Below are 24,011 nucleotides of genomic sequence, written 5' to 3' on the forward strand. Positions count from 1 at the left end.
GTCTCTGGGCAATTGATGACTAAGACACTTACATGTGATATGTGCACATCTGTTAAGGTAAACAATATCATGATCTTAGAACTGTGTCACAAATTTTGCCTTCACATAGATAATAATGCACAGTTTAATACTACATGGAAGCGGTATTCTTACAACAATATGCATATTATTATATTTGTCGCCGCAGTCGTTTATAACTTAAAACTTTACTGTTTTGCACAGCACAGTTTTAACATTTTCCTAATATTATATTTTTGGTTCGGCCCTTTGGCAACTGGATCCCGTTAAGCCTCACACACAATGTACCGTAAGTGTTTTGGACATGAATCAGTAGCAAGTTTTGGTAGCTCACAGCCAGGCATGGAACTTGTCATGTTCAGCTGACTTCCTGGAGGCATTAAAAATAAATGCACCATTAGCATGTGGAAATTGTACGTCTGAGCGATAGGATCAGTGTGTTTTCAATGATTGTGTATTAAGTTTGAATTGCAATTAATCATTTTTTTCTGCGCTAGGAGCATCGGTCGTACTGCTGACGCGCGTGATTAGCACGTACAAATCACTCAATGCTTGCTAGTGACACCAACCAGGATTGGGTATAAAAGGAGACTCACAACATGTCTGCCACATGTCAGTGGAAGTTGTGTTTGTGTCCAGCAACAAGAGAATGTTTGTTCATAAAGTAATGCATCACACAGAAGATTTAAATGAGCCATTCGTAGCGCTTATAATGACTGTGTGTCATCCATTCATTTTAACTGACTTAATTCTGGCCTTCAACAGGAGTATGGGTGAAGAACACATGCAGTGCGGTATGAGACACATACGCACTGCATGCATTCTTGATTTCCCGCAATACCTGTAGAATTTGCATGTGCAGCACTGGCAGGCTCCATGGCCATGGTTTTGCCCACTTTTCTACTATTCCTAGAAGTAAGTACGGCAGGTTGTGATTCAGGCTTTAGATTTTGCTGGGATGCAGAAGTATCTTTACAAGTGTATTTTCGGGTCCATTTTAAAAGCAAATTAAGGACACATATGTATCACTCATTGTAAATTATTCCATATTATTTTATATTAAGGATCATTTGTACTTTCTATTCTATTTTCAGTCAATCCCGTCTGTATTTGGGAGGACCACACATACTTTTGAAGTTACTTTAGTGCTGATTAATGACCTCCTTTATTACTTTGAAGTTAAATTTGCTGTTTCTTTTGCTGGTTCCATGAGCCAAGCTCAAAACTGGACTGTTTCCAATCATTTTTACCATATTAATCATCCAATACTCTTAAGTAAGATTAATAATGTAAAAAAAAAACCTCTCAGGAACCATATAACCACTAATTAATGAAATTTCCTCTCTTTATCCCTAGCCCTCTGTCGGCGGAGCTTGAAAAATACTACCACACTGAAAATGACGATGAGAACCCCTTTATCTGCTCTCAGCCCAGAGAGAATGGCATGAGGGACTGTAGCTCAGTGCCCAAGCTCTATGATGAGGCAGGTCTGCAATGCAATCTCGACATGTACTCCTACAACAGCACTGATAACACCACCTGTGTTAACTGGAACCAGTACTACAACAACTGCTCTGCTGGTCTGTTTAACCCCTTCAAAGGGGCGATCAACTTTGACAACATCTGCTATGCCTGGATTGCCATTTTTCAGGTAAGAAACTAAATCGAGTAAAATAAACTAAATTTTAGGCAGGCATCGCTAGTATGGGTTCAATAAGCAAATCAAATGGAAACATAGAGGCAATAAATTGCAGGCTCATTGACCTGTAGCAGCTGGCATAACGCTGAAATGCGGCTTTTTACGATTAGGAGGCTATCACATCCATAACCTCAATTTTCCACACCATTTGTCCGCCATCTCAACATTATCTGCAAAGCTTTTGTCTGTTTTCATACCTTTCTGTCATGCTGGGAGTGTCACGTTGGAGGACAAAAGCCAGATTTGGGATTAGTTCTCCCACTGGTGCGACTGTTATGTGAATTTGCCTGTGTGTGGTGAAAGCATGCAAGAAGAAACTGGGGGATGTAACTTCTGCTTGATTTTGAGAGAGTAAGTGGTTAGTCACCTTGCAAAGGTTCTGGGTTTGACTCTCTCCTTAGGCCATTCTGTAGTATTTGGTAGTTGCTGTGTGGGTTCTCTCTGAGTGCTCCGTCTTACTCTCACAATCCAAACATGTTAGTGTAACAAGTTAATGTAAGACTTTAAATGCCACATTTTTGTAAATGTGGGCTAGAGCAGCTCCAATTACCGGAGACAAATTCCTGTGTTTTTTGGACATACTTGGCAAATAAAGATGATTCTGATTCTGACAAGTCCATTATATAACCTGTCTCTTAACCAACTCAGCTGGGGTAGGCTCTAGTCAATCCACCCTTGCCCCTAGGATAGAAACTGTATGGAGGGATGAATGGGTAAAGGTACTGTATTTAGCACTTTATATTACCTAATCACTTTGACAATGTACAGCAAAATGTGTTCTCTACATTTACCCCATCACTTGCTCAGTGGGCCGCAACCACGTACCGTCAAGTCAAGTCAAATGCATTTATTATATTATTAGAGAACAAACAGGCGGCACGGTGGCCAACTGGTTAGAGCGTCAGCCTCACAGTTCTGAGGACCCGGGTTCAATCCCCGTCCCCGCCTGTGTGGAGTTTGCATGTTCTCCCCGTGCCTGCGTGGGTTTTCTCCGGGTACTCCGGTTTCCTCCCACATCCCAAAAACATGCATAAATTGGATACTCTAAATTGCCCGTAGGTGTGCATGTGAGTGCGAATGGTTGTCTGTTTGTATGTGCCCTGCGATTGGCTGGCAACCAGTTCAGGATGTACCCCGCCTCCTGCCCGATGACAGCTGGGATAGGCTCCAGCATGCCCGCGACCCTAATGAGGATAAGCGGCTCAGAAAATGGATGGATGGATGGATGGATGGATAGAGAACAAACAGATCAAACCCACGCAGGTATGAGGAGAACATGGGGATAACATGTCCAAATGATGTGCTGAGAGTGGTTGAATCTGGAAGCGAATCATTGTACTTCTCGCTGTGCCATGTATCATAACACCCTGTCGAAATTTGACTCTGCATGTCCAATGGGATAGGCACGATTGCGGACTGGTTAGAGCGTCTGCCTCAGAGTTCTGAGGACCGGGGTTTAATCCCGCCACGCCTGTGTGGAGTTTGTATGTTCTCCCCGTGCCTGCGTGGGTTTTCTCCGGGCACTCTGGTTTCCTCCCACATCCCAAAACCATGCATGGTAGGTTAATTGAATACTCTAAATTGCCCGTAGGTGTAAATGTGAGTGCGAATGGTTGTTTGTTTGTATGTGTCCTGCGATTGGCTGGCAACCAGTTCAGGATGTACCCCGCCTCCTGCCCGATGACAGCTGGGATAGGCTCCAGCATGCCCGCGACCCTAGTGAGGATAAGCGGCTCAGAAAATGGATGGATGGATGGATGGATGGATAGAGAACAAACAGATCAAACCCACGCAGGTATGAGGAGAACATGGGGATAACATGTCCAAATGATGTGCTGAGAGTGGTTGAATCTGGAAGCGAATCATTGTACTTCTCGCTGTGCCATGTATCATAACACCCTGTCGAAATTTGACTCTGCATGTCCAATGGGATAGGCACGATTGCGGACTGGTTAGAGCGTCTGCCTCAGAGTTCTGAGGACCGGGGTTTAATCCCGCCACGCCTGTGTGGAGTTTGTATGTTCTCCCCGTGCCTGCGTGGGTTTTCTCCGGGCACTCTGGTTTCCTCCCACATCCCAAAACCATGCATGGTAGGTTAATTGAATACTCTAAATTGCCCGTAGGTGTAAATGTGAGTGCGAATGGTTGTTTGTTTGTATGTGTCCTGCGATTGGCTGGCAACCAGTTCAGGGTGTACCCCGCCCCCTGCCCGATGATAGATGGGATAGGCTCCGGCACGCCTGCTACCCTAGTGAGGAGAAGCGGTGATGGAAACGGATCTCCAATGAGTGTTTTTTGTTGTCTTTTCCTCTTAAGGTGATCACTCTGGAGGGCTGGGTGGATATCATGTATTTCGTCATGGATGCTCACTCTTTCTACAACTTCATCTATTTCATCTTGCTAATTATCGTAAGTGCTAACTCCTGATGATTGTAGTTCAAGTTCTTCTACTATTTGACATGACTACTTAGATAACACCTCTTCCCTGTCCTTAGATTGGCTCATTCTTCATGATCAATCTCTGCCTGGTAGTCATTGCCACTCAGTTCTCAGAAACCAAGCAAAGAGAGAGTCAACTGATGAAGGAACAGAGGGTGCGCTTCATGTCCAACGCCAGCACCCTGGCCTCCCTCTCTGAGCCGGGTTCCTGCTATGATGAGCTGCTCAAGTACCTTGTCCATGTGGTCCGCAAGGGGGTGAAACAGGTGGCACACATCTGCAGGTTCTTAGCACGTCGTGCAGGGCTCAACATTGCCGTATCTCCACCGCCAGTGGAACCCCAGCAGAGGCAGAGCCAGAGGAGGAGGAGGAAGTCCTCAAGGCAGGGGTCGTTGTCTGTTTACCACATGGTGCACCCTCACCCGCACTACCACTACCATCTTGGGAATGGCAGTGTGAGAGCAGGAGGGAACATCAGATGTCTGGAAGGTCAGGATGTGGACCCATCTTCTCATAACAATGTAGGGCCAACAACCTGTAGTGGGAACCTTAATTTAGCGCCACCACCGCACTCAGTCGTGACAGCAACCTCTGACACAAATCTAGCGGGATATGCTGATTCACACTCAACACTTGGTGTACTCCACCAAGAAACTCTTTGCTGCACACCCTCAACCACAAACTTGTGGCAGACCCCAGGCTCATTCTCCTTTACTCCAGTGTCCACGTCTAGGCCAATGAAGAGGAACTCTGTGCCATTTACTGCTCCCGGTCCTAAGAATTACCCCACTCTTCAGGCAAGAGCTCTAGCAGAGTCAAGACGAGGGAGTATGACAACCAGTACTCTCACAAATATCAGCCTTAACATCCCACCAATGTCCTATGGGAGAAGGCGGCAGAGCCTGGCGGACACCCACAACCCCTCAGGTAGATCATTGCTAGGAACTCTTCTGAAGTTATGTTAACTGCACACTGGACCTGCCAAAGTTATTTGTGTGTCTGAACACCAACAACTTTCAACTGCTTATTTGAACACAAAACTATTATTCTGCTGTATGAATGGCAACCGGTGGTAATTGAACCTTTTGCTATATTGTGAAAGATTATTCATTTATTTTGCATGTCACTATTTGTTGCTGGCATAGATACTGTAGATGAGTGCTGGCATTGATACTGTAGATGAGCAAACAAACATTACAAACATCATAAATAAATCCTTTTCAGTCCATTTAAGTGAAATTGGATATCTGCAGCACACCTGATGATCTTCCATGACACACTAATGTGCTATGGCACAGTGGTTGGGAAACGCTCCTCTGAAGTGAAGAATCGAATTCAGCTATCTGCTTTTTAATTGGTCTCTGGCAAATTGCAATACATCATTTTGTTTACATGTAATGTTGTAGTCATAAACAAGCCAACATTGATCAAACCAATATCTACTGCGTTGCGCTTGCATGCTTTAACGGTTAGTGGGGGTAAAAATAGGACAATGTTATGAAGTGTGATAATAGCATGGATGATTTATTCTCAGTTTGTGTCAGCTGAAGTAAAACAAATGACATACCACCACTCAAAATGTTCCTTTTCATGCAATCACCTATTAGATTCAGACATAAATGTGTTGTGATCAAACCTCAAATTAGAATACTTTCCAGAATTCTTTTTCTGCACGAGAGAGAGAAAACATTCTAATTACAGCCAAATGTTAATGCTTTACGTTGTAGCTGGCAACTGACTTCTTTGCTTCTGGCCAAGTTCTAAAAGGCAGTGTGCTCAGCAAAAGTCAGGCCAGATCTGCTCAGGTTATACAGACGGTGGAAACACTGGCTGCCAGCCACGCAGGCTGCAGTACGGTCTGCGGAGATGAAGCTCACGCATTGCTCATCACTGTCAAACACACTCCCTCTGACACACACGCGAGCATCCAAAATTGTTGTTCTTAACAGTAGAATCCTTGATTTATTTTGACATTTTTCATTAAACACTTGATGCATGCTATTTACTCTGCTCTCTCGCTCAGCTGCAGCCCAGCCCTCTTGCCAGCTGTCGGCTCGTGACCTCAGCACCATGAGCAGCGCCACGGACGTGGCCGGGTTGACATTGGACCCTGAAAGTTGCCCTTACTGCGCAAAGGCCCTTGCCAATGAGTCGGAGGGTGGCACAGAGACACCAGGAGACTCTGACAGCGAGGGTGTCTATGAGTTTAACCAAGACACGCGCCGCAGAGACAGACGGGACAGTCGACAGCCCAGAAAAAAGCCCTTCAGGTTGGGTAAAACAGCTGGAAAGGTTGTGCGCTTCTGGAGGTTGGTGTGTGATACGTTCAGGAAGATCGTTGATAGCAAGTACTTTGGACGAGGAATCATGATTGCCATCCTGATCAATACTCTCAGCATGGGGATCGAGTATCATGAACAGGTGAGTGTCTCAAAGGATTGCCGAAAGCTGCATTTGCAATGCAGATTTTCAAATTGCAACTTCCGCAAGATTCAGCCAGAGCTGATGTAATGATTGATGAGCTCAAGTTAAAGATTAGCTGTGTATGTTTGTGTCTCTTTGTATGATTGTGTAAGCTGCACTGCTCCCACAAGCCCAACTGAAATTCCTGATGTCTCTCTCTGGACTTTTTTTATTTACACCAGCATAATTGCAGCCATGTGAGAGAAGAAACGGGGGAAAGAGAGTGTATGATAAGATGAGAGAGAAGGGCAGATTTAACTTTTTTGAGGCCAACATTTGACCTACTGTAACTCTTCACTTTTTGTCTTTGACAAACATACAGTATCTGCTTACAGTTATGTACACTATAAGGCCAGGGTGATATCCAGTTTTAATAGCATGAGTTTAGTTTTTGAATTTAGCAATCCGAGGACCCTATGGTTTCTGCATCACCTGATGGAAATACTTGATTAAGATATTTGTTCATCAAATGTATGTCCTGCCTCTTAATGAAGATAAAGTGTTCTTCAGATTGGTAATTTATGTGTGCATGCCACCTGATCATTCCCATGATCTGCAGTATTTGATTTTTACTTTGATTCCGTTTTGCCTAACCTGACAAGGTGGGGAGGACATGTTCTTCCACTGTGCCAAAAGTGTGAAAATAATTTTAGTCGTGGGCCTCGTCATGGTTATTGTTTCTCTCAGAGGAGCGTTATCACTGTGAAGCAAATTGATGGATAACTAGTTTTTCAACTATTATTAAATTTATTTTAAAATTCAGCCCTATGGGGGGCACAAGCTAGTACAAACTGTAGGACAGTTCCAAGCCTGGATAAATGCACAGGGTTGCGTCAGGAAGGGCATCCGGTTTAAAACTTTGCCAAACAAATATGAGCGTTCATCCAAAGAATTCCATACCGGATCGGTCGTGGCCCAGGTTAACGACGTCCGCTGGTGGAGATTCAGCTACTGTGAGTCGAAGACGAAGGAGAGGTGTAAAGCGGGTGCTTCGGCAGAAAGAGAAGAGGAAAGCACAGAGCCTAGAACTGAATGTGGGGACTTTGAATGTTGGGACTATGACAGGAAAAGCTCGGGAGTTGGTTGACATGATGAGTAGGAGAAAGGTTGATATATTGTGTGTCCAGGAGACCAGGTGGAAAGGCAGTAAGGCTAGAAGTTTAGGGGCAGGGTTCAAATTATTTTACTATGGTGTAGATGGGAAGAGAAATGGAGTAGGGGCAATTTTAAAGCAATAGTTCTAATAATAATTAGAAATGAGCTCATCAGAGGCACGGCCAAGGTCAAATGTTTTGGAGACAAAGTTAGAGAGAGCAGACTTTGATGGTTTGGACACGTCCAGAGGAGAGATAGTGAGTATATCGGTAGAAGGGTGATGAGGATGGAGGCAAGAGAGCTAGAGGAAGACAAAAGAAAAGGTTGATACTTCCAGTGAGGCAAGACATAAGGGCAGTTGGTGTTCGGGAGGAGGATGCAGGAGAGAGGCTTCCATGGAAAAGGATGACACGCTGTGGCGATCCCTAACGGTACAAGCCGAAAGGAAACGAAGAAGATTAAATTTATTTAAAAAGGGGGATTGGTAACAAAAATGCTTGCAATATCAACATATTAAAAGTGAAGACAATTTTCTCTTTTGGAATTTTAGCAAGAAACATGAAGTCGACGCACCTGATTTGATTTCGCTGGCCACATAAAATGATGTGGCGGGACGGATCTGGCCCCTGGGCCTTGAGTTTGACACCTGTGTTGTAGGCCTTTCCTCACCTTAAAACATTGTGTGCCAGGACCATCTTTAAAAAAGGCCCCCTTACAAATAATAATATCGTCGTTAATTTTCGATGTGTCGCAAGTTTTAAATGTAAATGAGTATTACCATTCTCATTTGTCACACAAGTGTAAAAAGGAAGGTACAGTATATTACTACTATCATAGCAAGTTGGGTGTCCTTTTGAAAAAACTGTCACAAAAAGCAAAACATTCGCCGTGTGGTCTCACGTCATGGGCGATATTATGCGTGATGTCATGCGCTGTGACGAGAATTCCTCCTTGAAGTACAGTGCCATGAAAAAGTATTGGCCCCCTTCTCTCTCTCTTAACTTAAAATGCTCTTTTTAAATGGTGATATCATATATTAAGGAGGAAAAAAAAAACTATTCAGCTACCTCGCCCTGTGAAAAAGTAATTGCCCCCTAAACCTAATAACTGGTTGGGCCATCCTCAGCAGCAACAACTGAAATCAGGCGTTTTCTATAAGTGGCAATGAGTCTTTCAGTGTCTTCCTTATTGTGTGTCATGAACACTGACCTGAAATGAGGTAAGGGAGACCTGCAGTTCTTTAGAAGTTGTCCTGAGTTCCTTTGTGGCCTGGATGATTCATTGCTGTTTTCTTGCGGTACTTTTTTTCGGCCAGCCAGTCCTGGGAAGGTTCACCACCATTCCATAATTTCTCCATTTGAGGTTAATGGCTCTCCTTATGGTTCGCTGGAATCCTAAAGCTTTTGAAATGGCTTTCGTAACCCTTTCCGAACTGATAGATGTCACTTAGTTTATTTCTTGACTGTTCTTGTATTTGTTTGGATCGTGTCATTTTGTTCCAGCTTGTTTTTTAGATCTTTTGTCTGACTTGATTTTGTCGGAACAGATTCTGTTTGTGATTTGTTGATTGAACAGGTCTGGAGGTAATCAGGCTTAGTTGTGATCAATGAAAATTAACCAAAATATGTGATTAGCCAAAATTTATTCATGGTTTAACAAGTGGGGGGGTATATTTTTTCACACAGGGCCCAGTCAATTTGAATTGTTTTTTTTGTTTTTTTCCTTCATAAATAAAATCATTTAAAAACAGCATTTTAAGTTCACTTGGGTTATATTTGTCTGAAATTTACATTTGTCTGATGATCCATCCATCCATCCATCCATTTTCTGAGCCGCTTCTCCTCACTAGGGTCGCGGGCGTGCTGGAGCTTATCCCAACTATCATCGGACAGGAGGCGGGGTACACCCTGAACTGGTTGCCAGCCAATCGCATGGCACATACAAACAGACAAACATTCGCTCTCACAGTCACACCTACCGGCAATTTAGAGTCGTCAATTAACCTACCGTGCATGTTTTTGGGATGTGGGAGGAAACCGGAGTGCCCGGAGAAAACCCACGCAGGCACGGGGAGAACATGCAAACTCCACACAAGCGGGGCCGGGGATTGAACCCCGGTCCTCAGAACCCTCTAACCAGTTGGCCACCGTGCCGCCTTGTCTGATGATCTTAAAACATTAAAGTGGGGAAACTAATCAAAAATCTAAGAATTTGAGAAGGAGTCCAATACTTTTGCATCTTTTTAGGCGGCTTATTCCCAAAATGATTGACCTCGGGCATTTGACTTTAGAGGTTGGATAGCACAAATATAGCAGTTTCAGTGGCAGCATTTCCAGCATTTTTGGAGAGCATGATTGTGTGAACTTCAGGATGCTCTGATGTAATACAGTGCTTCATGATGTGTAAGATATCCTACTAAAAATATGAAAGTGAACACCATATTGGCCTAGTGGTTAGCACATCTGAGGCCTGGAGTTCGAATCTTGGCTCCGGCCTTCGTTTGCGGAGTTCTCCCAGTGCTTATGTGGGTTTTCTGTGGGTACTCCGGTTTCTTCCCACGTTCCAAAATCATGCATGTCAGATTAACGGAAGACTAAATTGTTCATCGGTGTGATTGTGAATGCACCCTAATGTGACCCTAATGAAGACAAGCACTATAGAAAATGGATGGATGGACTAGCTAATAGAAACCGCCAAAAGGCCAGATACATAAAATGGCTCTGGTTAAACTTTTTTTTCTATGAACTATATTACAGACCAAAGAGAATTGTAAACCACCAGTGTCTGTTATCAAAACCATTCAGTAGAGGAAGACATACAGGTCAAAGAAAGCCTCCAACAATCTTGTAATGCTTGCAAATAAAAGTAAAAGACAAATATTCACCTTGAAAATAAAAGTAACTTTTTAGTATTACATGTGGCAAGTAGTATGTCTAGTAGTGTTTTAACTTTTTTCACTGGCAGATAGATTTGTATGAAGTTATACAGCACAAGTATTGTTTATTTGTGTGTTGTGTTTTTAGGAGATTGAAACATGTTCAGGTTTCCAGGGGTTGTCTCCAGACACAGCTGAAAACTTTAACCAGAGACAGATAATTGATTGTTAGCCCACTAACATCCAGTAGAAGGAGGCATTGCCAGTATAATTCTGTCCACATGGAAAGGAAAAAAAAAATGTTTTTTTTCCTTAAGTATCATCTAAGCCAGGTTTACCATTTTGGTTTTGCTTAAGTGTAGTCTGGAACTACAGTTTGGTGCAGAGAAGAAATGTTTTGCACCATAATTAATGTCCCACGCCTTAAAGCAACATTATGTAGTAATTATATGTTGAAGTAGTTGCTTTCACATTGTTTGGATAGTACGCTGGCTTGTACAAAGAGGAATTATGTCATGCAAATATGTCCTTATATGGCAGATCAGCAGCTTTAGTGGCCTATAATGTTAGTGGAGGAGCCAGGAAACATTCAAACTACTACAATTACAAAAAAATCCCTTTTCTTTAGTGACATAGATGTGATTTTTCTTCCAACATGTCAATTATTACTTAATCGCTGTCGACGTTATAACAACGCCATTTGTATCACTGACATATTATTGCATCGTGAGTTATTCTCCTGATTCCCACACCTTGTCTATACTGCATATAAAAGTAGAACTATAAAATACTGCATTCATATCACTCTTCCCAGCCTACCTCTCAACTCATTATGGATTTTTATTCCTGTTTTAGATGAATAAATGGGATTATTGAAATTCCACTTTCTGAAAATGTCATGTCACTTAGAAAACACAAATGCGTGTTGAACAGTTTGAAGACGCTTGATGCTGTGTTAACGTCTTTGAATCCAGTACTCTTGCAAGTGTATAGAGAATGACCACATTCACTTGCATAGCCACTCATAAACACACTCAGGCCTCAAACAAACACCGCGAAGAGGAATTAATGATGATATTAAGCAACTTGATAACAAACTCACAAGTGAATTATAACTGAATGAATTTGACTTCAAGCATATGCTCTCAATTAGGACTGATCAATATGTTTGTTGGCAATGATTGCATACATACACATAATGTGGCACTTAATCAGGATTTGTGCAGGTTGGAATATGGGTGTGTAAAACAGAAAACGTTTGTCAATTTACTACAAAGATCGACCACCTGTGGGTGTTTCTGTTATTAATGCTGGTGCTTTTAATGTACCAATGTCTTCACACACCAGAACTGCTCATCCAGTCTTGACCCTGACCAAAACATAAATAACTTTCATTCAACAAACTTCACAAGAAAATATTTAGAACAAAGCTTAGTGTAGAACACAAGTCCTGTACAACAAATGTGTGATCATACAGTTTATCAAGACATTACAAATTAATTGTGTAAACAATCCTTAATTTAAGAGAGGGCTTATTGTCTTAACAGCTCCTGCATCAGCTAGAAAACTCAATATTCCCAACTCATAACAAGAATCATTTTGCATGACTAATGAAAAACAACGGTAACTGTAAAATGGTCTATAATTAAATGACGTGTCATATTACATACAGTTTTTAGGTTGCTGTGCAGAAATTCCTTGTTGAGCATAATGTTAATCCTCATACTGTATATCATGCTGTGTCGGGGATAAAATGTAAAGCCTATCAGTAGTGTATGTTGTAATAGTAGGAAAGTAGTCATGCGGCTGTGGTGAGCCATTTCCAGTTTGCAGACGTCACATTTCATTTCTACTTATACATTTAATATCGGGTCAAATACACTGAGGATTGTTAAACAACCATGCCAAAATGTTAAAAGCCGAATGTAGATATGCAGATTTAATTTGTTCTTTTTTTTAATATATTTTCTGTATTGTTTTTATTCTTAGATTGTCAGCCATTTCAGAATTCAAAATAACTTTTTTTTAAACAACAATTAATTTTAAACATTGTTTAACATAGATTTAAGACATTTTTCATTTGTCCCTCAATTTCAGTGTGTAACTCAACAATAGATATGTTTGCAATTAAAAGGTTCTTATTTTAAGTAACATTAAATTGTTGACAACTACATATTTGCGACTGAATTTAATGCATACTCTAAATTATAAACAAACAAATAAATAAATAGACGAGTAGTGAGCACATCCGACGCACAGTTCTGAGGTTTGGGGTTTGAATCCGGACTCTGGCCTTCCTGTGTGGAATTTGCATGTTCTCCCCATGCTTACGTGGGTTTTCTCCGGGTGGTTCCACCCACATTCCAAAAACATGCATGTAGCTTCATTGAAAACTCTAAATGCTCCTTAGGTGGGAATGTGAATGTAGAAAAAAAAAAAAAAGAAATCATGAAATATGTCACAGGAAACATGAATTTTTAGGGCATTAAATCGATCGCAACTGGACTGTTCTGTTTGTCTTTGCGATCGATTCAATGCCCTGACAATGAAATGACCTGGATGAATGAGAAAATTCACAGGCATGTTTCCCTGAAATTGAGTTAATAGATTTATTCCCACGCAATAATGACTGGACACCTACAGCTACGTGTGAGTTATGTACAGCAAGAATGTGATCCCGGAAATATGAAGTAGCCTCCTGATTAGATGGACCATCATGGATAAAGATGCTGGGCATCCGGCCTCCTTCAAACACAGACATGTTACCCAGCAAGCCATCAGTGTACGGAGCAACAGTGCCTGAACTCTCCCTGTCGATGACACATAACAGAGCCCCCTTTGTCTGCTTCCTTTCTCATAAACACACACTTGCACACAAAAACACTCAGCTGCTATTGTGGCGGCACCCACATCCACTCAGTATGAGGGCAGCAAACTAGGGAAGCGCATATGACACCGAGATGCGGAGAGTGGGGACTTGGGTTGCAGGGGAAGAAAAAACAGATGATTAAATAGAGTGTTGGATAGGGATGACAGAGTGTCAGGACTTGGAGTTGAAGGGATTGAAGGGAGATTATGGGAAGAAGAGTGGAGGCAGACGGCTCGGACATGTTAAGAGAGGGTGTCTGCTTTATCGGCATGCTGTTTAAGAGCATTGCCATTTACGGTGGAGATGATGGAATCATTGTACGTCTGCCAACTATGCGACATAAGACCACAGTCTATTTGCTCGGGGAGGTCTTAGGCTCTCTAATTTAGCATAAGAAACTTCGTCAAAAACTGCCAGTTTCCTACAGTTTGCATTCAGTCCAAATTTCTTTCCTCATCGACTCTTTGCTCCTTTTAGGTGAAGAATGATGATGTTGAGTTAGAGTTTAGCTAATGATGGGACATTGTGATTTCCTATGAATGTTGTAGGAGTGATTATTTTAAAAAATGTGAACAATTGCAGCCATTTATAGAAATAAAGTGTTACATATTCATATTTGTCTTTCCTATGATAACTTGATCAGTGTCTTCACGCAGATAAATATCAATAATTATTAATAATAACATATCTGTAATTGAGGCAAATTTGTCAGAAGTCTGTCCACATTAATCAGTAGCCAAAAAGTAGCTCTCGTTTTCAAAAAGGGTGATGACCCCCTCGTTTAAGGGGAGCAATTAACAGTGATCGGAAGTCTCTTTTGAATCACTTGGTCAGTAATGCTATGAGACAATGCTTTAATTTTGTTCAACTTGCAAGCTATTCACCTGGATGAAATTAAAAGTTAGTACATTGTTTTGGGAACTCTAATAATCAGTGATTGTTAAAATCAATATCAATTTCAAGATTCATGTTATAGTTTTAATTATTATTTTTTTATTGTAACTGTTTTCGTATGTAATTGCTCACAACACCGCGTTGACTGAAGGGCCCGAGTCATTTCTCCTCATTGGCATTGGACCCCCATGGCAACAATCATTTACTGGAATCGTCTTCAACTTTCCATCCATGGTATTGCAATTTTTACAAGAAAATGTTTTTTTTTTTTATCAAAATAATTCCACACTTAAATTCTCTCTCTTGCTGTTCACTTTTTGCTTCAATCGATGGAAGCCCATTGAGGCAATAAACTCATGACTGAACCCTCTTCTCGCTGCTACCAAGTAGTGTAATCATTCATAACACAACTGAAAAATAAAAACAACCTATTATTGTTCATACTAATGTTGCATCCATCAAACTCTATCGTCTTGATAGAGTATGGATTATAAATAGATTAACATGCCCACCCCCTACTTGTTTATTTGTTAATGTACAAGGTGTACTGTCAAGTTAATATCATTAGCAACCCATCTGCAGTCAATGGTAACTTTATATAAACTATGACATCACTGGCTATTGACACATAAAAAATGAGCACAATAAGTATCATAAATGATCAATGGTATGTTTCTTTTTGTGGATATGTATACTCTCCAATTCACTTCCTTTTTTTACAATGGGAGAAAAAACATTTTTCACCCACTTCGTGCTCCAAACAGAAACATTCATAGCTCATGTCCATCATTGTCTGAGGAATTAAGAATTTCTGAAAACACTGGCGGCAGACTTTGAGTCAGGGTTTTGCTGCAATGCACCAGCTCCTAATCTGGGTTTTGGAGGAAGGCTTTTCCAGCCCTCAAGACTGTGAAATTCAAATGACAGAATCACTGGAGTGATCAAAAGATGCGTTCAGTCATTTCCTGATTCACTGAGATTTCAAAACACAGCTGCCTTTACCTGACAAGTTCTCAATTTTTTTTCATGGATCTAGATGAATGTGTGCTAAATAGAATGTATCCAGATTATGACTACTTTACCCACCAATTATACTAGTTGCATTTTTATACATTTTGTGCTTTTCTGCTTTTGCATTGATTTAATATTGTTGTTATTGCTGTTGCAAAAAAAGTGAGCACCCATAAAGATTTTCACTTGTGGAGGCAGCACTTCATCACCAAACCACCAAATTACACTAGTCAATTAGTACAGCGGATTGACGTCAGTAATTCCACCGAACATGTGCTGTTCATCAGAAGCGAACATTAATAATGATGTTAGCTAACATTAATCGTTGCTATCACTGCAGCTCTGCTTACCTTTGGCGTCATCTGGCGGCCTGACTCCCGGCTGCCATTTCAAAATGGCGGCCTTTTGACTAGTCAAGCTGCCAAGCCATGTGGAGAAACTCAGTGTGGGTGCGGTATTATGTAAATTAGCCACATTGTTACAAAATTCAGAAAACCTTGCTCAAAGACCCATTTTCAGAAATAGGGATAGGCTCCAGCACTCCCGCGAACCTAGTGAGGATAAGCGGTACAGAAAATGGATGGATGGAAGGCATACAACAAAATATTTGTATTTTTATTTCACACTTGATCATTGGACAGGCATGCCAGAGACTATTTGTATACAAGCAATTAAAAAAGTCAATTCTGGATAGTATTGGAGGTCTCCTTTAACGATCCATCCATCCATCCATTTTCTGAGCCGCTTCTCCTCACCGTGCTGGAGCCTATCCCAGCTATCATCAGGCAGGAGGCGGGGTACACCCTGAACTGGTTGCCAACCAATCACAGGGCACATATAAACAAACAACCATTCTCACTCACAGTCACACCTACGGGCAATTTAGAGTTTTCAATTAACCAACCATGCATGTTTTTGGGATGTGGGAGGAAACCGGAGTGCCGGAAGAAAACCCACGCAGGAACGGGGTGAACATGCAAACTCCACACAGGTGGGGCCGGTGATTGAACTCCGGTTCTCAGAACTGTGAGGCAGACGCTATAACCAGTAGGTCACCATGCCACCCTCCTTTAGCCATTTAAACATTTTTTATGCTTGCAAAGTTCATTTAATTCACCAATGCAATGTATTTTAGCACCAAGAATGACAAACCTGAAGAACCATTTGTTTAGTTGGCTACTCTATCATGAGTTAGATTTGTTAAATATTTGTAATTTAGGATGTTGGCCTGATTGTTTTCAGGCAAAAACACAGAACTGTAAAAACACAATATTTCAGAAATTGCTGTCTTGCACCTAAATGAATTTAAATTGTAGACGGATTTTGCTTGAAAATTAATGTATATTTTATGGTTATTGTATAATAAAAAGGTTGTAACAACACCATTTGTGAGTTAGACAGTGAATACAGAGTTATTTTTTTAAATGAACACTCACTGATGGTGTAGTGATACAGTCGCCTCACTTGGCTATAGGCAGCGTGGGTTCAGTTCCCACTCAGTGACGGGGTGAATGTGAGTGCGAATGGTTTTCCAAGTCTATAAGTGCCCTGCGACTGACTGGCAACCAGTTCAGGGTGTAGTCTGCCTTTCGCCCAAAGTCAGCTGGGATAGGGACCAGCACCTCCGCGACCCTGAACTAGATAAGTGATATTGAGAATGGATGGATGAAATGAATTAAAAGGTAAATTAGAAACAATCGGAAATATTGGCTCTAATGGAATGCTGGGGAGCAACTAAATGAGTCAATGATCTTGCCTGTATATCTTTTTCATCTAACTTTTTTCTTTTCGAAAACAAGACCAATCCACATATAATCACCGCGAGCGTATATCCCTCTTTATTTCATGCTTCAAATTACTTCCGATACAGCAACCACAGCCACTTGATTAAATTAACACACTCACCAAGCGCAGTGCTGCGTCATTAGCAGTCTGAGTGCAGCATTCCATTTGCATCAGATTAGCTGGCATTACTTTAGCGCTAACCAGATTACGCTATTCCTCATCAAACACACTTTACCTCCTCATGCTCCTGTAGCCTCATTACACAGGAAACGGACATTCAAGGCGGCAATTAGAAAAGCAACAACAGTTTCTCTCTTAAACACGCGCAACATGTGTAGGCATTAATCTCTCCCTTGCTAGTACTCACGCGTCAGTTTCCATTATTGAATTAAGAAATGAATCGCCTTTGATAATTGTAAACTTGAAATACGCCACCACAATAATATGTCCAAGAAAGTGTTTTATTGTCTCACTCTCTGCAGGAATCATGAATGATGTCTGGGGAATGTGTACTATACAAGATAAAACAATTGCAGAGCAGAACCCGTGGGGAGAAAAAATAATGATCATTCTCATGGCCAGATTGCAGCAGTTCAGGTCTCAGCTCATAAAAGTACTTGTTGTTTCTTGTTCTGGCATATCAACCACATATTTTATAGAGGTGTGTGTATTCTGTGTTCCCATGCATAGATGTGGGATTAAAACATATTCATCAGATTTATGTGTGTGGCCTGTTTATGAGTGATTCCACATACAAACGTCAGGTACACCTAAATACATATTTGTGACAGAAGAGAATGTTTCAGTTCAGAACAATGATATGAAAGAATGCAAACGTCTGCTCTTGTTTACCCTTTGAACTTTTTTTAAAGGTATTTATTGCCAGCGCTATCAGGTGAACGGATTAAACAAAGCAGATGGATAAATCAGATAGATAGGCCTGTGAACCTAGATGAATTTCAAAAGATAGACACTGAGAAAGAGTTGAGATGAAACAGATACTGTGTGGCTTTCATCAAATAGGCTTCAATGGCAGGAGCTGTGGATTATGTGGGCCAATTATTCCTTTTCAAGAAGAGCCAGGAGTTGAAAGAAATTGTATATTTTTGCTGCAGGTGTTTGCACTTGAACTGAACAGTCTTGCTAAGAAGTGCCACACCTCATCTCTCCATCCTTACCCCCTGAAAACTACAACCAGGTTTAGTCACAAAAACTGGCAACCCATTAGTTTCCCTTAAAATTAGCTGTCATGCTGTGACTTCACAGGTTGTCTTTCATTTCATTTACAAAATATAAGGATGTAGAAAAAAAAGCAGATGTTCTTGTTGATGTTCTTGCCTTCTAAAAGTATCTAGATTTTTGTGTTGATGCTGGACTTAGGTAGCAATATACAGTCATAAAGATTATGCTTAGGGGAAAGAATGTGGGATTGTAATTGGATAAATGCACCCATCCATTTTTTGTAGCGCTTGTCATTAGCTTTTCCAGACACTGTTCAGATTCTGATTCAGCCGTTATTTGCGTGTCAGATGGGTACATTTAAGATTTTCGCTCATGATGCACATAGTGATTTATGACTATACGACTTACAATGACGTCTCAAGTAAAACAAAAGAAAAACAAACAAAAAATGGCAGAATTTGCAGGCAAAGACACTTGTATTAGTGTTAGTTTTCCATGCATCCCAGAGACATCATTTTTAGACCCTGACTTTACGCTCGCAATAGCTTAGGAAGTTTCTGTTGAATGAATGCATGAAGCAAAAGCTAGTTGAGACATTTAATTGCTCTACATTTCTCATACCATTTCAGCGAAGCATGGCAGGGGAGTTTAACACTTTGCCATAAAACACAAAACTCCAAGGCCTGAGCATGGCCAAATTTCTAGAGTGCGCTTAATGGTCTTCTCCGAAGAGATACATGTGTCTTCAAGTAGTCACAGCGCCAACTAATGGTGACAGGATTTGCCTACAAATAACAGTTTTAAAATTTAACCTAACCCTCCAAGTTGGTTTGCTGATTTTTGTATTATTTTTTTTTATTTAAGTTATTAGGATTCTCTTATATAGATTGGCCTTTGCCAAGTGACATAGCTTCACGAAGTGCACCACCAGAAAGTTAGAAATAACGTGTCCCTGCAACCAGTATCACGGATCGACGCACAATTCTAAACACATGCTCATCAAGAAAAGACAGCCAAAAAACCTCAAGAAATCTCATGTCCGAAGAACAGTAAATCCGTTTGTTTGGAACAACCATTTCCAAAGTCCAACTTCTGCCATTTTTTTTAGATTTTTTTATGCATCTGCCCGTCTGCCTATCCATGCCATGTACATGCCATACTCAATATTGAGGTCCACACTCCTATCAACGATCAATATTTCTGTACCTTGTCCATAACCACTGTGACAGACATTAAAGTTGACCCAGAAGAGATTAAATGAATAAGTTTTGTTGTTTCTGAAGCACTCATAATGATGGTGTAATATTGGGCCTTGGTATTGCTCGTTCTTTTTCCCTGCCCCAGGCCCTATTGTTGCATTCAGGTCTTAGGGGAGTTATGACTTAATACTGTGCAATGTCTTGTCCAGAGATGTTCACTAAACCTTTGTGTGGATGGTAGATTGTTTTACATAAGCTCTGTGAATTCCAACCAATCATATTCTGCAAAATGCTTACCATTTAATTGAATTATCAACCTATTTCAGATCATTCTCACCTTAATTTTAATGAAGCTCAGTGTGGTGTTGAAGTGACGGTTCATAATTGCACCGTAAAGGAACAATACGCAAGTTGACAAACTGCTAGCAATATTTGAATATAGCCTAATTTCAGTTCCCTCCGCCCTTGCATCCCCCCCTTATAACCCCCGCCTCACATATCTCCAGGAAGAGACCAGTTCATTACACTCGCTTGGCCGCCTCATAGTGCATTTCAGTCTACCGCGAGCGCATCAGCAGCCCATCTGGAATTGACCTGGATGGGACCACTGCATCCCGCTCGCCTGCTACTGCCTCAAAATACACCTCGGTTGGTCACGAGCGTGCAACGTTGCTCAAAATGTTACCGGTTTGATGTTGTATTTTTTTTCATGTACAATCAATTAGAACTACTGTATAAGAGTCAGTGAGAACAATGACGTGACGTACGCAGTGGTTTTCCAAGCACTGCCATGCAGCCGTCTGCATAGAGGATACACACCAGCTTTATATATTAGTTTTTTCACAGAATTATTCTAAAGTTAAGCACTTTATTTAAACACATAATACTTTTTTGAAAAAACTTATGAGCACAACTGTACATATATGCAGTCATACGTACCCCTGTCATATTGGAATGAAAGTGTAGGCTACATCTTTCTCATAACCTCTAGGTGGCAGTGGCATATTTGAATGAAAGTGTACAGCTTTTTCAGAACCTCGAGATGGTGGCATACATTTATAGAACGTGAAATGATTCTTTTTCCCCATTTTCGCTTATACCTATGTATAATGCGCACTATTAACTTTTGAAATTGTGGGGGGGGGGAAATGCACATTATACACAAGAAATGATGGTAAATAATCTGGCCAAGAAGCAATAATATTCTCCTTTGCAAGAGGCTGCGTGTGCACGGTGGGCATGTGCAAATGATTGACAGACTATGCGGTCACACCTGTGCTCAGTTGTAAAATAATGATTAAAATTAAATTAGAGGCATTAGAAGGGGCTGGGTAGGGGTGATTTTTCAGGAGATCATTTTAATAATATTCTACTGTCAGATCATACAGACAGTTTTAACATATACTGTATGACAAAAAGTGTTATTTTTTTAACCTGCAAACTCACTATAAATCATGCTGATAAAACACTTGAAAAAAAAAAACAATTTAATGTTAATCTCTGAGTTCCCTTTCTATGTATATTCATGCTAGTTTTGAGAAATGGTGCTTACAGCGTCACAGTACAGTGATTAGTAGCAGCCCACCAAGACAGACGCGATGACAATACACTGTGTTTACATTACATTACATTAACTTCTGGTTCAGGTTGGGGATACATGCACACACGGTAGGATTCTCAAACTGAAATGTACTCAGGAGGGAACATTTTACACCATAGCCTAAATGCGTCAGGATGGGAGACATCCCTTCAACACCTTCCATCCTTTTTTCATGTATGTGTAATGCGTGCAAATGACACCATGTTTGAGTTGTGTAAACTGTTTATTGGATGGAGATGAAAGGCCTCACAGCACTTGTCTGGGGTGTTACATAGTCCACAGATGCATAAGAGCATTTGGGTCTTTTCTCCTCTGCCATAATAGCCGAAACTGGCAATAGAGGTCTGATTTACATATTGTGTCGTGTTTGGATGTGCCTAGCCTTTTATTGCTTGGCTCACTTGTCTGTCTGCATGCTCTCATTCTCTTCTTTTTTTTCTTTCTAAAATTCTCTATAGCACACAAAACACACACAACACGCACACACATGCCAGTTGTTTGATCTTGTTGTGATTGACAGCTCAATTCTCTGAAGAGCTCCAAGCAGACATCCTAGGCACATTCTGCTGCAGCTTTTTTATCGGCACACGTGTCTGTTCGGCTGTGAAACAAAGGCTGAGTGTGTGTGTTGTGTATGGGAAAAGACACATTTTTATTTTGTATGTAATTTTATTTCAGTCCCTGGTATACTTTGCCTTTGTGCCTTTGACATAGCAGGTTTTGAGATTTTCTACTTGGAAGTATTGCTTCAGTCTGGTGAATTTCATATGGCTTTATTATCAGTGCACACTTGCAGATGGAAGATATCACTTGTGATATCCAGCTCAGGCCCTCCTGTGTGGAGTTTGCTCATCCTCCCTGTGCTTGCGTGGGTTTTCTCGAGGGATTCCGACTCCCTTCTACATTCCAAAAACATGCATGTTAGGTACATTGAAACTATAAATTGATATTTGTATGCGCCTGCATTTGAGTGGCCACCAGTCATTGGTGTACCCAGGCTGGCTCTAGCACATATTCACTAGCTCACCTGCCACCCTAATGAAAGGATAAATGGATTTTTATTAATAATATAGCCAGTAAAATACTAATTACTCCACTTTTTCTTTGCCCTTCAGCCTGATGAACTGACCAATGCCTTGGAGATCAGTAACATTGTGTTCACCAGCCTCTTCTCCCTCGAGATGCTGTTAAAAGTATTGGTCTACGGGCCTTTTGGATATATTAAGAACCCCTACAATATTTTTGATGGCATCATTGTGGTCATCAGGTGAGTTGAACCTACTACATCTCTCCCTTTGTGTTAAGTATGAAGCTATATGACCTCTTGCCACCTACCAAGGGAATGTTATGGATTTTGGCAGAGGTTTAGCCACACCCCTTAAAGGCACAGACCCAAAACACAATCACAACAGTATGCTTTTGTACGTAATTTTTTGCTTTGAGTTTAGTCCTTTTCTTTATTTTACATAGTATTGTTATTAAATGCGTTGTATGTGTCATCCTCCCTCAACTAGTGTGTGGGAAATCGTGGGTCAGCAAGGTGGCGGTTTGTCTGTGCTGAGGACCTTCCGGCTCATGAGGGTGCTGAAACTGGTCCGATTCATGCCGGCCCTGCAGAGGCAACTGGTGGTGCTGATGAAGACCATGGACAACGTGGCCACTTTCTGCATGTTGCTCATGCTCTTTATCTTCATCTTCAGGTAGGCAGAGTGTGTGAGTGTGTGTGTGTCCTGGCTACACTCATTGGTCACAACATGAACTTGTACAATCCAATGTGATCCAGTACAAGAGCTTATGTAAAATTCGGCCTTACCAAAGATAATAAGGCTCAGTTTCAATTCACTCTGTCAGTAAGGTATTAATTTACCTTTATGTTAAATGTGCGTGTAATAGTTTGTTGATGAAAATGTATTACTGTACCTCACTGATCTCAATGGCTTTTTTCCTGAAAGGTTCAGTCACATAACAAATTGTACAACGTCAGTAGCGTTTGACTTTCGGGTTCCGCTGCACTGACGGTTTATTATGGGCTATCTTTTACAGCGCTGTCCATGGTGCTGAACATATCTGCATCTCATTATACATTGACAGCCAGATGACTCTCAGCCAATCAGTGTTAAGATTATTTTGCAGTCAGTACTAGATAAATAATAAAAAAAACATTCTTTTTCGCATGTTGATATTTATTTTAACTGATTGCAGTTGATTTTGTTTGATTATTAACATTCACATTCTTTCTTGTTTGTGGCCATCCATCCCTCCTCTCAGTATTCTGGGGATGCATCTGTTTGGTTGCAAATTTGGTTCAGAGCGGGATGGAGACACCTTTCCAGACAGGAAAAACTTTGACTCTCTTCTCTGGGCCATTGTGACTGTTTTCCAAGTGAGTATAAAGCTTTTCTCTACTTATGTGTACAAGTTTGCCTACTTCGCTGTGAATTACACACAATGTTCTTTCATCATCTAGATTAGTTGTGGGAGAAACAGTCCATTCTTGCGTGCATCCTGATCCAGATTTTGAATTGAGTAATACATTTTATTGTTTTATTAAATTGTGTGGCGGCACGGTGGCCGACTGGTAAGAGCGTCAGCCTCACAGTTCTGAGGACCCGGGTTCAATCCCCGGCCCCGACTGTGTGGAGTTTGCATGTTCTCCCCGTGCCTGCGTGGGTTTTCTCCGGGCACTCCGGTTTCCTCCCACATCCCCCAAAAAAAAAAACATGCATAAATTGGAGACTCAAAATTACCCGTAGGTGTGCATGTGAGCGCGAATGGTTGTCTGTTTGTATGTGCCCTGCGATTGGCTGGCAACCAGTTCAGGGTACACCCCGCCTCCTGCCCGATGACAGCTGGGATAGGCTCCAGCACGCCCGCGACCCTAG

General features: G+C 41.3%; 1 protein-coding gene across 8 annotated transcripts in view; it reads left to right on the forward strand.

Annotated features, from left to right (window-relative positions):
- cacna1g (calcium channel, voltage-dependent, T type, alpha 1G subunit) overlaps positions 1-24,011 on the forward strand; it is a 197,386-nt gene that overhangs the window by 92,408 nt on the left and 80,967 nt on the right. For all 8 annotated transcript variants that reach the window (XM_061705394.1, XM_061705388.1, XM_061705395.1 and 5 more), the window contains exons 5-11: positions 1,375-1,669; positions 4,034-4,126; positions 4,213-5,083; positions 6,180-6,577; positions 22,245-22,396; positions 22,644-22,829; positions 23,398-23,512. In XM_061705394.1, coding sequence (XP_061561378.1) covers positions 1,375-1,669; positions 4,034-4,126; positions 4,213-5,083; positions 6,180-6,577; positions 22,245-22,396; positions 22,644-22,829; positions 23,398-23,512 — 2,110 coding nt within the window. The remainder of the gene's footprint in view (positions 1-1,374; positions 1,670-4,033; positions 4,127-4,212; positions 5,084-6,179; positions 6,578-22,244; positions 22,397-22,643; positions 22,830-23,397; positions 23,513-24,011) is intronic.

The sequence above is a fragment of the Phycodurus eques genome, chromosome 19 (assembly GCF_024500275.1).
Source record: "Phycodurus eques isolate BA_2022a chromosome 19, UOR_Pequ_1.1, whole genome shotgun sequence".
NCBI classification, from domain to species: Eukaryota; Metazoa; Chordata; class Actinopteri; order Syngnathiformes; family Syngnathidae; genus Phycodurus; species Phycodurus eques.